Source organism: Megascapheus bottae, chromosome 10 (genome assembly GCF_031878675.1).
Source record: "Megascapheus bottae isolate mThoBot1 chromosome 10, mThoBot2.hap1, whole genome shotgun sequence".
Lineage (NCBI taxonomy): Eukaryota > Metazoa > Chordata > Mammalia > Rodentia > Geomyidae > Megascapheus > Megascapheus bottae.
This window is the reverse complement of record NC_143518.1, coordinates 65,474,642-65,490,749: the sequence shown is the minus strand read 5'-3', so window position 1 is coordinate 65,490,749 and position 16,108 is coordinate 65,474,642. Positions and strand designations below refer to the sequence as shown.

Genomic DNA, 16,108 nt, shown 5'->3' with positions numbered 1-16,108 from the left:
TTTACAATCAGTACCTGTCTTAATGGGGATGAGTGATGTACAACTTTATCTAGGTCATCTGTAAACTTAAAACACTAATTTAGATAAATAGATAAGTACAATTTAATTTCTTTATACACTAGAACTTTTAATATCAACTTTCTTTTAATTTATTTCTAATATTCTTTCAATTCTTATACTAGAGTAAGAAGAAAGTAAGTTTCCAAAAAGCAGGTTGAGTATGTTGCCACTTGCTAATAAATAGGAAATTTTTTGTGAACAGGGACCAAATAAACACAGCAAACAATTAAAATTTAAGGACACCCAACACTTCTCTAGTTTATACATGACAGTATGTTTGTCAAATATAAAGAAAAGGCAATCACATACATGACTATTAATTGTGACCTTTCATAGAGACAGTTCAAGTGTGTGTGTTTTCTGTTTTAAAGAAAATGAGCAAAACAGAGTAGGAAGCAACTGTAAACTTGGTCTGATGTTGTGTATCTGTTACCCCTGAAAGTAAAGGTGAGAGGAGAAAATTCAAGCTACTGATTTTCCACTTGTCTTCTCTCAAGACCACTGCAAGGATGGACATGGGTCACCCTTGTCGTCCTTGTCAAGAGAACTCAGTGTGTAGCATGGAGCAGAGGCAACAGTACTTTCCTTAGCAAAAGGGATCTTGATATTGTTCTATTGCTTCTTCTTTCTTTCTTTATTTTTTTTGGCCAGTCTTGGGCCCTGGGATCAGGGTCTGAGCACGGTCCTTGGGCTTTCTCAAGGCTAGAACTCTACCATTTGAGCCACAGCACCACTTCTGGCTTTTTATTCTATGTGTGTGGTACTGAGGAATAGAACCTGGATCTTCATGCATACTAGGCAAGCAGTCTACCAATAGGCCAAATTCCCGGTTATTGCTTTTTTGAAATACAGAAATGCCTTACTCAAGAGAGCACTCATCGAAGTAGTCTCAATTTCTATTTTTTTGTTTTGTTTTAGCCAATACTGAACTGAACTTGGCTTTAGCTATTTGTCGGCCTGCTTCACAGCAGTGCTCTGCCACTTAAGTCATGCCTCCAGTCCAACATTTTGGTGGTTAACTGAATACACAGTTGCACAGACACTTCTGTCTGGGCTGTCTTCAAATAGCAATCCTCTAGGTCTTAGCTTCCTGAACAAGTTAGCCACCAGGGCCTAGCTTAATTTATCTTAAAATGAACTCATTTCTGCCAGGTACCAATGGCTCACCTCTGTAATACCAGGTATTCAGGAGCCTGAATTCTGCGGATCACAGTTCATAGCCAGTCCAGGCAGGAAACTCCCCCTGAGACTCTTATCTCCAATTAACCACTCAAAAACCAGAAATGGTACTGTGGCTCAAGTGGTAGAGCACTAGGCGTGGACACAAAGAGGTTCTGGGACAGTGCCCAGGCCGAGCTCAAGCTCCAAAACCAGAGGAAAAAAAAGGTCGGAGTGCCCAAGCCCTGAGTTCAAGCCTCAGGACTGGCATACACACAAAAAATGAACTCATCCTCTTTTCTATCCTGATAATATCATGCATAATCCTGTGTTTCCACTTCACTTTTTCCTCAAAGACTGAGAAGCTCAAAAAGTCAGTCTTACTAATAGCAGGGAGACCTATCCACTGTCACTAATGGGAAGGTATTTTGATAAACAATTGCCAAAACCAACAGGCTAAATACTTCGTAGGCTTCTCTTCTCCCTTAAGAGTCTGTAATTACACAAAGGAAAGGCTACATATTGACACCCTCTTAAGCTATACAAGTGTTGAGCACACTTTTATTCTGTGTTGTCTACCTGCCTCTCTCGCTTCAAGAAGTGGCCATATCCACTGATTCCTATGCCCAGGCTATTCTAATACATAGCAGGAGTTGACTGCACTGTGGGACTTAAAAGGAAGGAATCTTCCCACATGGACACAAATTCAAGTACCTATATGAATTTTTAATTATTAGGCAAAATATGCTGAGGAAAAACAAGAGTGGAAGAGATCATGTATAGCGTTTACATAAAGGAGCAGTACTTTCAGGAGGCCTAAGAAAGAAGATAAAAGTAGAGGTAAGTGGAAGGTAAGTCTGGAGGAGGGGGGCATGAATGGTGAGGTTCTAAACAGTCAAAGGGTAGCAGTCCATGAACTCATTCAGACATACAGAGTGGAGCAAGAGGAACTGAAGTTAGGGAAGATGAGGTTCCAAAACCATGCCTTCTGGAATTGGACCAGGATTTCCTCTGCACTATTGTCAATGTGGCTAAGCTTGTGAAGGGGAAGGAGGAAGAGCAGCTATGGAAACAGCTGTGACATTCCATCTAGGGAGCAGCACCAGCACTTCAGAAAAGCGGAGACAAACCAGGGGCTGGCCGAGGCTAACGTCCAAGGATCTTCTGGGAGGCAAGCTTGTTTATTTGCAAATACTAAGTGTTCTGCTGTAAAATCAGAATTTTTATGGGAAAGGGGAGGATGCAGGCAAGCATTTTCAAGAAATGTGAATATGGCTTTCTAACTTAAAAAAAGAAATAATTCATTCTAACTTCTCCCTTTCTTATGTGGGTGCTATTGGTGTTGAAATAACATGCTACATATTTTAATATACCGAGTAGCCATTGATAGCAGGTAATGCCATATATATCAGGACCGTTCACTTCTAATTACACTACAGAATTAGCCAGACAAATCTGTTCTTTCAGTAATAACAAAAGCTTCCATTCTGAATAGAAATATATATGTCCTGGTACAAATATTTCAAACATACCAAAAATGATTTTATTTCAATAACTTGAAAAAAATTTGACAAGAAACCTTTAGTGGAAAATTATGCTAATCCTATCATGAACATAATGTACAGTCAAATGAGCAGGTGCTGAATGGCTCATGCCTATGATTTTAGCTATTAGGAGGCTAAGATATGTGAACTGAGTTTTGAAGTCAGTCTGAGCAGGAAAACCCCTGAGACTCTTAACTACAAATTACCAAAAGAGTTGGGAGTAGAGCTGTGGCTCAAGTGGCAGAGTGTTACCTTTGAGCTTTTAAAAGCTCAAGGAAGTCTTCTAGACCCTAAGTTCATGCCCCAGAACTGTAACGAACTCCTCAAGACAAAAAAGAAAGCCACATCAGAAATAAAACATTTTAAAGATTTTTTTTCTAGCTTATAAGCAGTCCTATACACAATATTTGCATATGAACATTTATTTCCTCATTTCTGGAAGGTCTAAATGTTCAACAAGGCAAGAAAATACAACCAGGATTACTGTGCCATCTCATGTTGAGTGGAAAAAATTAATGTAACTAGTAGTACTGAAAGGAGAATGAATACATTATACACATAATTGTAAATTCTAAGTCATTACAGAAATAATTTTAGGAAGAAATGATAATGCAGTCAATTTATAAGATAACTGGTACATGTGTTCACTGAGATCACGTCCACATGGTAAAAGATATCATTAAAAATTGATCTATAGTCACTGTATTACTATAAAGTCCTTTGGATAATTTGATGTTTTAAATGTTACTTTTCTATGACACCAGAGGTTCATTTTAAACCAACATAGAAGTTAAACAGTAAAGTGCGAAAAGAAAACAGATATCATGAAAAATAAAAATAAACAAGTATTCCTATAGTGATAAACTTTCTAATCTTTAAATTATTACAAAAGAACGGAAACAGATTCTCCAATGGCCAAAGCATTTTTCAATGTGTGTGTGTGTGTGTGTGTATTTTTAACTTTGTTTAATAATGATACCCTACTACATTTAAGATGAAGCATTTGGCCCACAGCTAAACTTCCAAATGAGAGTTCTAAAACTGACTGCATGACTAGGCAAATTCTTCAAATCAATTCACTGATCTCTTACTGAAGGATGCATTGGTTTGAAAAATCAAAGACTTACGTCATCCAAAAAATCAATCAGTGAAGATGAGGAAGAAGAAAAGGAATCCTATTTAACGAATTCAGCAATAAAAAAATAGAAAACATGGATGAAGCAATTTAATAATAAATCAAAATTTTTGCAAAACAATTGAAAGGCAAATGACATTAATTCAAATAAATGAGCAAGAAAAGCAGTCACTACCATTGTTCTCAAGAAATTGAAAGAGGTTACTTTTAGAGAGTGGTTCTTTTCCCCTTTCCCACTGATATGAACTAGAACTTGTACACTGTACTCAAAGTACAATAAAATAAAGCTCATGGACAAATCATTAATAATCAAACAAGCATTTCTGAAAATAACAATCACAAGCAAGTAGCAGAATCTTTGGTTGCCAATCTTCCCACTACAATGCAAACAGTGCAAGAGGCCTTTGTTCCCCGTGGCTACGACTGGAGCTCCAGCACTGAGATCATGCCTTCACAGACACCTGAGTCTCACTTGATGAATAAGGATATAATCACCAGTTTAATGGATACTAGTGTTTTTTTGTTTTTTATTTTATTTTTTTGCCAGTCCTGGTTGAGCTCAGGGTCTAAGCACTGTCCTTGGACTTCCTCAAGGCTAGAGTTCTACCACTTGAGCCTCAGCACCACTTCTGGCTTTTTTTCCTATGTATGTGGTACTGAGGAATCGAACCCAGGTTTTCATGCATGCTAGACAAATATTCTAACATTAGGCCAAACTCCCGGCGCTGGATACTCGTGTTTTTAAAAGCAATTTTAAAAATATTGAAGAGTAATAGAGTTACAGAATTACTATTTCATTACTATGAGTCTGCTTAACAAAATCTACTGCAACTAGAGTCATTCCTTACCATCTGAACTGAATTGATCGGGCACAAGAATCAGTAATGTACTATTATAAGCTTTGACATTTTCTCTCACAAGTGAGAAATCACCACAAATGTTGTGGTGATATGAGCAAAAAGTCAAACACATTTCAAAAGTGGGGGTCTGTTCTAGATATATTGCTTCTTATGGGCCATGAAAATGCTGTGAAATATAATCTGACTTCCATTTTTCGACCTCTCTTAGATGTTGCGTTAGAACCAGGAGTGACTGTACTTTCCATGAGCATGCAGACAGACCACAGTCCTTCCCTTCTCAGCTTCACTTACATGAGACTCTAGGTCTTCTTTACATGGTTCCATTACATTGTAAGCTGAAACCACACTGTATATCTTAAAGGTACCACAGAGAGTATCTGAAAAGTTTAATACTTACTTCAAGTTGACCCAGAGCATCGGCAGGCGTATTCAAAAATGCCAAGAAAGAATGCTGTGAGTCTTGGTGCTCTATACCTAGAAGATAGCAGCAATATTTCTTTTAAACTAGAACATTAAGTTTTATGGATAACCTTTCTGCTTCCACCTTTTAAAGTTGGCCATACACGAATTCAGAGTTCAGCATTATTATTAACTATACAGTAAAAAAAATACACATTAGTATATATAATTAAAAAATAGGACTTTGCTTTTATCTGTTATTTTTTTTTTTTCGCCAGTTCTGGGCTTGAGCTCAGGATCTGAGCACTGTCCTTGGACTTTCTCAAGGCTGGAGTTCTACCACTTAAGCCTCAGCACCACTTCCGGCTTTTTTTTTTCTTTCTATGTATGTGGTACCAAGGAATCAAATCCGGGTCTTCATGCATGCTAGGCAAGCACTCTACTACTAGGCTAAACTCCCGGCCCTATATCTGATTTTTCTAAACAAATTTATCACCAAATAAGCTTTCTGTTTTGAAGTAGTCTCATTGTTGGCAATCTTGGAGTCCAAGCTTAGGGATGCAGGCCTGCTGGGCATGGGCTCCACCACTTGAACCATGCTCCCAAGACCTTTTTGCAGTAGTTATTTTTTGTTATCTTGCCTCTATGATCCATTTACCTGAGGCTCCCACGTCACTGGGGTTACAGGCATGAATACCAACATGTCTGCTTATTCAATAAAAACCTAAGCCCTTGATCCTACCATTCTCTGCTCTCTGACTAGAAAGAATTACAGATGTATGCCTTGTACTAAAAACAAGTTGAATATTCTTTAAAAAATACTCTTAGGGGCCAAGAGGTTGGCCTGGTGATGAGTGTTACTTAGCATGCAGGTAGACCTGGATTTGATTCCTCGGTATCACATACATAGCAAAGCTGGAAGTGGTGCTGTGGCTCAAGTGGTAAAGTGCTAGCCTTGAGGCAAAAGCCTAAGGACAGTACTCAGGCCCTGAGTTCAAGCCCCAGAACTAGGAAAAAAATACTTTTACCATGCATGTAGCATATATTAATATATATGATCTTTAATAAAATGATAAACTGCAGTAAGAATATAATACTAGAATAAAATAAATGCACTTTAATATAGAAAAACATTTCATTTCAGGTATTGGTTTCCTGAATTAATGAAGAATCCACCCAAAGTTTTTCTCCAAGAGATTTTTTAAATGCCTATGTATTTATTGGCTATAGTAATAATTACAAATAATGATAAAATAGAAAACAAACACTACCAAGTTTTGACTTGCAATCCTTTTACAATTATCAGCAATTGATTTATGTGCTTTCTGAATGACTTTTTATGGGAATACCATAGTTGCTACACAGGCAACATGTTCAGAAATGCATCTAGCTAACAAAGAGGTGAAACAAACCATGGGATCCAAAGTGAGCAATGTAAGGAAAGGTCCTTGACCTCATTTTGTAAGTATCAATCCTATTACTTAAGTAGCATAGTTTACTATGTTGTAGCATATGATGAAAATTTTGGGATATTTGAAATCTAAAGTTTTCTTTAATATGCCTTCACTAAGCAGTGGGGAAAGCTCATGTCTACTCAATCTAATCTAAAAATGATGTGGTCAGCTTTATTTGTAGGGTAAATCAGCTGTACTTTGCTTTGGTCTCCTTGCTTCTGAATCTCCAAGTCACCTATATCCATGCTTTCTTTTCATCATCTCACTCAACAATTTATCTTCCAGATAGTTTCTGGACTACATAGACCAACAACTAACCATGGTCAGCATTCACCTGTGATGGCTTATGCGCCTAATCTGAGTTCTTAATAACTTTTTGGGCTCCTTCCATTCTTTCTTCAATAAAAAATTCAATCAGCAAAAAAACATATCAACTATTTTAAACAGCTTTTTTAATTATGAATTTTCTGTGTTTTATTAATGTGGGTCCATAAAAACTTTTGCTCAATAATATAAAGACATCAAACTAAACTCCTCCCAGGAAACAAGTCAAAAATTCAAAAACTTCTTTCAACAAACGCTTACCAACCCCTCAGTACATTTAATGTAGTAAGCCAGCTTTAAGAAGGGATAAAAAGATTTTTGCATCCACTCTTGGATACAACACTTAGTTTGAGCAGCCATGATATTCAAAGCTACTTGCTGTGTAGGATTTAATTGAAGAGAATAATGAGGGGTGAGTAGAAAACAAGGAAGAGAAGAAAGTAATTATTAAAAAACAACCTAGCTGGGCATCAGTGGCTCATGCGTGTAATCCTAGAGTACAGGCATATACTCACTCAGGAGGCCGAGATCTGAAGATTGCAGTTAAAAGCCAGCCTTAGCAGGAAAGTCCAAGAGAATCTTATCTTCAATTAAGTACCAAAACAAACACACATACACACAAAACAAAAGCCAAAACCCAAAAATAAACACCTGAAAGTGGGGCACTAACCTGTGTAAAATTTTTTTTTTTGGTATGTCCTTGTTTCTGGACATTTGGGTAAATGCCCAGTAGTGGAATTGCTGGATCATAGGGGAGCTCTATGTTTTGTCTTTTGAGGAACTGCCATACTGCTTTTCATAGTGGTTGGAGTTTGCACTCCCACCAACAGTGTAGTAATGATCCCTCCTGGCCATATCCCCGCCAGCGTCTGTTGTTATTAGATTTGCTTTTTTATATTAAAGAATTTAACATTGATTTTTAGATCATATTTCAAATGACATGTTTAACAAACAAGTATTCAAGAAGGGAATCTCTGTATACAATGACTGGCACTTAGATTTTAGAACATAATTAAAATTAGGCTGAGGGTTTGTATATCATAGATACATATTAATCTATGTAATAAAACATTATGTCTATAGAGTCATAAATTTTTAAATCTATGTAGTTGTGTTTATATTTCCAATACCATGTCCATAGCACTGGGTATGCAAATATTGATTCATCACTCTTGTACTGTTTGGATCTAAGAGCCACATTTTAAGGATACCATGCGTCTTTTGTTAAACAGCTTTTTTCATGCTAGTGACTATGTAATTGTCCTCTGATCTTTGCATGTCTTATTTATTTTTTGGCCATTATAGGCCTTAAACTAAGGGGCCTCATATTTGCTCAAAGTGTTTGCTTACAGTTGATATTCGACTTTCTAAGTAACACTTCCAAGACAACCTCTACAATTTTACAAGCAGACTTAACTAGTTTTATCTTAGTGTATGAATAAAAAAAAAAAAAAAAAAAGAGGGGCCAGGCCCAGTTGCTCATGCCTGTAATCCTAGCTACTCAGGAGGCTGAGATCTGAGGATTATAGTACAAAACCAGCCCACGCACTAAAGCACGTGAAGACTCTTATCTCCAATTAACCACCAGAAAAAGGGAAGGGACACTGTGGTTCAAGAGGTGGTGCGGTGGCCTCAAGCTGAAGGGCTCAGAGACTGGGCACAGTCCCAGAGTTTAAGCCCCAAGACCAAAAAAAAAAAAAGGAAAAAATAAAAAAGACAGAGAAGCCCTTAGATCAAATAAAAAGGCCATCAGTTACTATAGTAATTGGTGATAACTTCTGTCAGGAAAATTTCAGATAACTGCCTATCACTTTATTAAAAAAGAACATTTTGTATTTTATAAAATTAAAGCTCTACATTCTTAACACCTACATTATAGAAAGCAAGTTTGAGGGAATTTATGTATACAGTTATTAAACACACTTAGTGTTTGTTCCACATTAATGGAAAGATGCAAAAATAAAAGTTTTCAAGAAACTTGTAATAAATTCTGAGAGCTCCTACAAGACAAACAATGGAAGATACTGAATGTCCCTTTAATACTGAATTTGATACATGCTCAGATATTTTATAGATTGTTTTTCTCAGCTACTCTTGGAGTACATCCCCCCCAAAGACTAAGGACATTTTAGAAACATAAAAAGGACTCACAAATATGACCCCAGCACTGGGGAAGCAGAGGTAGAATGCTGTTGTTCAAGACCAGCTTGGGCTACATAAGCGAGACCCTGTCTCAGAAAACAAACACACAAAATGTCCTCTTATAAAAGTATCCTTACCAAGGTCTGTATGTTAACATATACTGTCAAGAGTTATTACTTCCTATGATGACACTTGAAAACAAAGTTTTACAAATCACAAAGGTATTATTCATTTAAGTAGTTCATGACACTGACAGAGAGTCAAATCATGGGCCAAGTGGGCCAAGTGACTTCTTGGTGTGTAAAGACAGGGCCTTGCTATTCAGAGCAGGCTGGTCTTGAAGTCTAGTGCCTCAGCCTCCTGCTCCTGGGGTTATAGGTATACACCACCACCCCAGCTGTTATGAACACTTAATGTGAGTCAGTGCTTCATGTACCAAGTGTAGGTGTGTGTGAACACACCATAACACACACAGTTCCAAATAAGTTCCACACTGCTGAGGTGAACAATTCTCCAATCTGCACAGTAAGTGAACTTACACAATAAACAGTTATAACTGCATAATAAGTTCTCATCAATGTGAATACATATGCCCATACCCTTTTCAGATCTAAGCTCTTCAGTGTCCTTTAGTAGTTGTTCAATTTCTGAAAGTAGTTCCAAGTTCTTCTTCTCTGAATCTTTTAGTTTACTTAAATAAAGAGAAGAAAAAAATCATTAATTTTTATGGCTATGAGCCACCTTTTAATAAGTTTAAACCCTTTAGTGGATTTAAATATTGGTCATGTTAATTGAAGAAACAAGCTACTCTGCAGGCATGACAAATTAAGCATGCAAATGCTATTATGCAAACTAAGGTCTTTGGGTTTTGGGAGGGGTCAGTCAAGGGGCTTAAGCTCAGGGCCTGAGCACTGTCCCTGAGCTTTGAGCCACAGCTCCACTTCTAGTTTTCTGGTGATTAGATAAACATCTCATGGTCTTTCTTGCCCAGACTAGCTTTGATCTGTGATTCTCAGATCTCAGTCTCTTGAGAGTGGCTAGAATTACAAATATAAGCCACCAGCACCCAGCTGCAAATTAATGTTTTATACAGCATAGCCCAACTCTCTAAGTGCAAAAAACAAGTGGTGCTCTTTGTAATACAGTAGAAAAGGCCATGTGGGTGCCTAGGGCAGAAGCTAATGGGTTACAAGGGACAATGTCTGGACCTCAAAGTATAAAGTATGGGGGCCAGGAGTTTGGCCTAGTGGTAGAGAATTGCCTAGCATGCACAAAGACCCGGGTTCAATTCCTTGGTACCACACACATAGAAAAAAGCTGGGAAGTAGTGCTGAGGCTCAAAAGGTAGCGCTCCTTTACAGTAAAAGTTGCTGAACGTAAGTTAAACTACTAAAAATTAATTTTTAAAAATGAGTTCAACTTTTTCATAAACATGAATAAAGAGTATGCCTTTCTTATATACGGACATGCTCCATTTTCAGAGCAGATATAATTATAGTTTCCAATTGGACATGTACCCTTGCTTCATGAGGAAATGTGTAAATCCCAATGTCCTGAGTACAGGAAGAAAAGGATTGTATTCAATATAAACTATAAAACAGAAAATAACATCAAATAGTTCTTTATACTGGGTTTAATTCATATTCTCCAGAAAAATTTCTCTTTGTAACGCCATATAATTACAACATGCAAAGAATCCTGAATTGTTCATCTGTGTCATTTTAAACAAAAAAGTTTGTAATTTTCAACAGGGTGCTGGCCTATCTGGCTGTGATTTGATGAAAGATTTTAATGACTAAAGTTTAGGGCCTCTATCCTTTCATCATTAAAAGCTAAGTTGAGGGGGCTGGGAGTTTGGCCTAGTGGTAGAGTGCTTGCCTGGCATGCAAAGACTCAGGTTTGATTTCTCTGTACTACATAGATAGAAAAAAGCTGGAAGTGATGCTGTGGCTCAAGTGGTACAGCACTAGCCTTGAGAAAGCCCAAGGACAGTGCTCAGGCCCTGAGCACTGGCAAAAAAAAAAAAAAGAAGCTAAGTAGATATTTCTTCTCATGCATTCAAAACTTTAGATATTTTGAGCATCCAATAGATTTTTCCCCTCCCCCTTTGGTCATGGGGCTTGAACTCTGAGCCTGGGCTCGGTCCCTGAGCTCTTTAGCTCAAGGCTACCACCCTACCCCTTAAACCACAGTACCACTTCCAGTTTTCTGGTGGTTAATTGGAGGTAAGAGTCTCACAGTCTTTAGCACCTGGGCTGGCTTTGAACCTCGATCCTCAGATCTCAGCCTCCTGAGAGCTCAGTGGATTTTTTTTTTTGCCAGTCCTGGGGCTGAACTCAAGGCCTGAGCATTGTCCTTGGGCTTTCTCAAGGCCAGCTTCTATCACTTGAGCCACAGCACCACTTCCGGCTTTTTCTATGAATATGGTTCCGAGGAATTGAACCCAGGTCTATATGCATGCTAGGCAAGTACTCTACCACTAGGCCAAACTCTCTGCCCCCTCAGTGGATCTTTATATTTGTAATTTCATTTGTATATCACCCACAGACTTACTTTAGAACCAATCTATTTCAAATAATCAAACATATATGCAAAATACTAGGAAACACAGTCAATAACAATACGAGATTAACCAAACAGCAATAAAAGAGAAAAGAAATAACATAGTACATTAAGAACAACAATCACACAAGATAAAGCTCTTGTTTCCATTATTTGAAATAGGAAAGGGAAGGGGGGAAAACAAGATGATTGGGGGGGTGGAGAGAGGGAAATGAGGAAAAATATGAGAAGGGGTATCAATGTGTGAGAAGTAATGTACTTATACTATCTGGTGAATGTAACTGTAACCCCTCTATACATTATAATAAAAATTTGAAAAGAATCTTTTTGTTTTATCATTTTGATTTGCTCTACTATTGTGAAAGAGTAGGAAGATGTATTTATTATTTGTCTAAGACAGTTTGCTTTTGTAAATAAAAATATAAAAATGATAATGAGAAGATAATCTGCCATTATAAAATTTATTATTACCAGGCACTGATAGCTTATGCCTGTAATCCTAGCTACTCAGGAGGCTGAGATCTGAGGGTCAAGGTTCAAAGCCAGCCCAGGTCCTAAAGACTGTGAGACTCCAATTAAACACCAGAAAGCTGGAAGTGGTACTGTGGCTCAGGTGATAGAGTGGTAACCTTGAGCTGAAGAGCTCAGGGACAGCACCCAGGCCCAGAGTTCAAGCCTCATGACCAAAAAAAAAAAGAAAAAATGCTATCACTAAATCCACTAAATCATCATTTGTAAAACATGTATGGCAGAACCATAATTTTCTGATGATTATTTTCTCTGACTATATGTTGCATTTTATACAAACATGACAATTCTTGAATGTGAAAGAATTTAGGATTTAGTAGGATAGAATTTAATCATCAATTAAACTTTATGAGGAAAAACAAATAACACAATTTTACCTAATAATTCCCCTCAGTAATCTCAAGCAAAGCAAACATATTTACAAAGACTTGGAAGTATATATTTCCATTCCAATCTTTACAACTTTTTTTGGTTATAACAGCTTTTTGAAAAGCCGTAAGTACATAATTTAACATAAAATAATTTTTAAGAAATATTAGAAATTATTCGAATAGGGCCACACTATTCGAGCTTACCATTCTGTTATGATGTGAGTGGCCTTAACCTTGTTCAGCTCTTCTTGAATGGCCTGTTTGGCTCTTATTTCTGCATCGAGGGCTGACTGCAACTCCAGCCTAGCTGACATGTCCAGTTTTGCAAAACGACGCATTTTCCAGGGCATGTCCTATAAAATAATGAATGTGATTATTTTAAACATTAAAATATAGTTGTCCAAGTGAATTCACAAGCTATTTATAAGCACTATTCTCTAACAAATAGAAATGTTACATTCGAAAAAAATATTCCATTAAATGTACAAATGAGCACACATAAACAATTGCTTTCTATACTTATCTGCAATAATAGCATATCTATACATACATGTATTAGTTAGCAAAGATGTGTTCCATTTTTCTAAGCTAAAACAGACCTAAATGAATTGATTTTCATGAAAAATTTTGCAGTAGGGAAAAGCCTATAAAAGTTGATATAAATAATCAGATTTATTATTATTTTTGAAAATGATAAACTTCCATTCAAAATGGTAGCGCTTACTGTTGCTCGGGTGCCCAGGCTGGAATTTCTTAGTGCTTCCAATTCTTCGGTCATTTTAGAAGCTAAGGCCTGAAGATAGCCTCGTGCATCCTTCTCATCACTGACCCTAAAACAAAACAAAATTCAATAAAGACAAAGGTAAAACACCAGAGAAAAAGAAGTAGAAAAACTTCAATAAGATAGGTATTACTTTAAAGCTGCACAAAGCAGTAACAGAAACTTAGATATTTTAAAACTTCCAAAAGATTTAAAGCCTGCCAACACCTCAGAAGAGATTTACTAAACTGTTAGTTGCATTCATGTTAAAGTGAACAGTGGTTGGAAAAAATAAACCAAACTGGCCGGGAGTTTGGCCTAGTGGTAGAGTACGTGCCTAGCATGCACAAAGACCCGGGTTGATTCCTCGTTACAACATACACAGGAAAAAAAAAAGCTGGAAGTGGTGCTGTGGCTCAAGTGGCAGAGTGCTAAGCCTTGATAAAAGCCCAACAACAGTGCTCAGGCACTGAGGTCAAACCCCATGACTAGCAAAAAACAGAACAAAACAAAAAAACAACAAATTGGTTACTTCTGATAAATCAATAAATCTTTTACCTGGGAGCCACAAAATTAAAACTCTTTAAATTTATTATTCAATACACATGTGTGAGTGGTGAGTCTTTCTGAATAATTCTTAAGATTTCTCATTAACTGGATGCTGATATTTTAACTTCTAAAGACACTACATATTCTTCTTAAAAATGAAGTAAAAGTTGGGTGCCAGTGGCTCACACCTACAATACTAGCTACTTAGAAGTCTGAGATCTGAGGATTGTGATTCAGGACAGGAAAATCTGTGAGATTCTTATCTCTGATTAACTACCAAAAAAGCTGGAAGTGGAGCTGTGGCTAAAGTGGTAGAGCACTAACCCTGAGCACAAAAGCTCAGGGACAGCTCCAGAGACCTGAGGACAAGCCCCAGGACTTTCTAATAACTAAAAACAGGGGGAAAATAAAGCATAATACATTTATTGTGTAAAATCAGAGTTGCATTATAATAAAGCAGTTGTTTTCTAAAATGATTATGATTAATGAAATAAAAGAGAAGGGATTAAAGTCTGATTAACAGAGTTGCTGCTTATTATTTTAAGAATATATAGAAAACCATATTATTTTTAAATAAAAAAGCTATCAAATTACATGCAATAAGACAAATTCCCATTTTAGAATTTCTCAAGAAAAAGTTTTCAATAGCTTATTCCAAAACAAGAAAAGGAGGGGGAGACAGAAGCCACAGTCATATGGAAAAGCACACTGTAGACCATGGAGTTCAGCTAAGAAGGGTGGCACACCCTTCATCTCAGCAACCGGGACGTGAGCACATGAGCATCAGGAGTTTCAGGTCAGCCAGGGCACAGCCCCTGCTCAAAAACCACAGCACATACAAATAAACACAAAAAAAGGGCATGGAATATGCTACATTCACAATGCTAATATGGATACTAATATGCTTTAAGGAAGACAACTTGCCTACGTACAGGCTGATTATTTCCACACAGTCACTGCAGGTCACTAAAACTATGAGGAAATTGTACCTGTGTAGTTAACTCATGTGTCTGTAATAATTACATGTACACTGTATTTTATCATCTTCTAAAATTTAAACTTCATAGATAACATATATCATATACATATCACACACATAGACGAGAGAGAGAAGGAGAGAGAGAGAAGGAGAGAGAGAGAGAGAGAGAGAGAGAGAGAGAGACAGAGAGAGAGACAGAGACAGAGACAGAGAGAGCGAGCGAGAGTGCGCCGCCGCGCGAGGGGGGGAACTTTAAAGGGGGGTGTGCAGCCAGGAGTTGCTCTTGGAGTACAACAGAAAAAAAATGAAGAGAAGCACTAAAATCTAGAATGTCCCACTCAAGCAATAGCTCAATATATATATATGATGCTAATCAAAGTGAACTATAGGACATGGAAACCTGGGGGGTTTTGCTTTTAGTGGACCATAGGCTTCCTTTCTTCCGTTTATCTACTGTCACCGTTTTTGATTCTGGTAGTCTTTGTCTTGCATGTCAGTTTGTCTGATTTGGAGCTGGGAAGGGGAATCACAGAAAGGATAAACCAACGCAGCCGTGATACTCACACGACACTATGTTGAAAATAAACTACAACTTGGGGGGGGGGGGAGCAGGAGAAAATGAAAGGGGTAACAATGTTCCTCGAGAATTGTTCTCATTTCCTTACTTATGGAACTGTAACCCCTGTATGCATCACCTTTACAAAAAAAAAAAAGGAAAATGTCTTTAGAAGGTTTGTGTTAGGACTTCAGACACAGTGACCTCAGCCTTGCCTTTAACCAGAGGAATAAGTGTAGCTTGGAAGTGTGGTGATAGAGATGCTAACACATCAACACGTAAGTGGTCTTGGCTGCTCCTGCCTGCCTCAATGTCGACTGGAGCTCAGCAATACCTGTAGGGACCTGTGAATCTAGTATGCTTTATTCATTTTGGAGGAAAAAAAACGTTCTACATCACTGTGGTGTTGTTTGAAATTGTACATAACAATCGCTTAACTTGGATTTTTATTTTCATGTTGAACACATACAATCACATTCCCTGAGATCTTCCCTGAATTCCAAACTTTCTTTTTTAATTCCCAACTTTTGATTAAACCCAGGTCTCTTTCCTTTACAAAATGGAAATATTGGTGGAAAAGATGAAGGTGAAGACTGTTTAAACTGATGGCATTTAAATTTCAGAGCCACAAGTCTTATACAACTCCTCCTTTTCATAAATCAGCACTGTCTACTTTTTTTCCTTTTTTTTTTTTGGCCAGTCCTGGGCACCATCCTCGGGCTTTCTC

The 16,108-nt window shown here is 37.5% G+C and overlaps 1 protein-coding gene across 12 annotated transcripts in view; it reads right to left on the bottom strand.

Moving 5' to 3' along the window:
* Positions 1–16,108, bottom strand: part of Cdc42bpa (CDC42 binding protein kinase alpha) — a 199,608-nt gene that overhangs the window by 51,899 nt on the left and 131,601 nt on the right. For 7 of the 12 annotated variants that reach the window (XM_090341545.1, XM_090341544.1, XM_090341536.1 and 4 more), the window contains 5 exons: positions 13,262–13,367; positions 12,742–12,890; positions 9,676–9,767; positions 5,155–5,231; positions 3,890–3,937 (listed from right to left, as the gene is read on the bottom strand). In XM_090341545.1, the coding sequence (XP_090197671.1) occupies positions 3,890–3,937; positions 5,155–5,231; positions 9,676–9,767; positions 12,742–12,890; positions 13,262–13,367 (472 nt within the window). The remainder of the gene's footprint in view (positions 1–3,889; positions 3,938–5,154; positions 5,232–9,675; positions 9,768–12,741; positions 12,891–13,261; positions 13,368–16,108) is intronic. The other 5 variants (XM_090341546.1, XM_090341548.1, XM_090341538.1 and 2 more) reach the window with 1 other exon arrangement.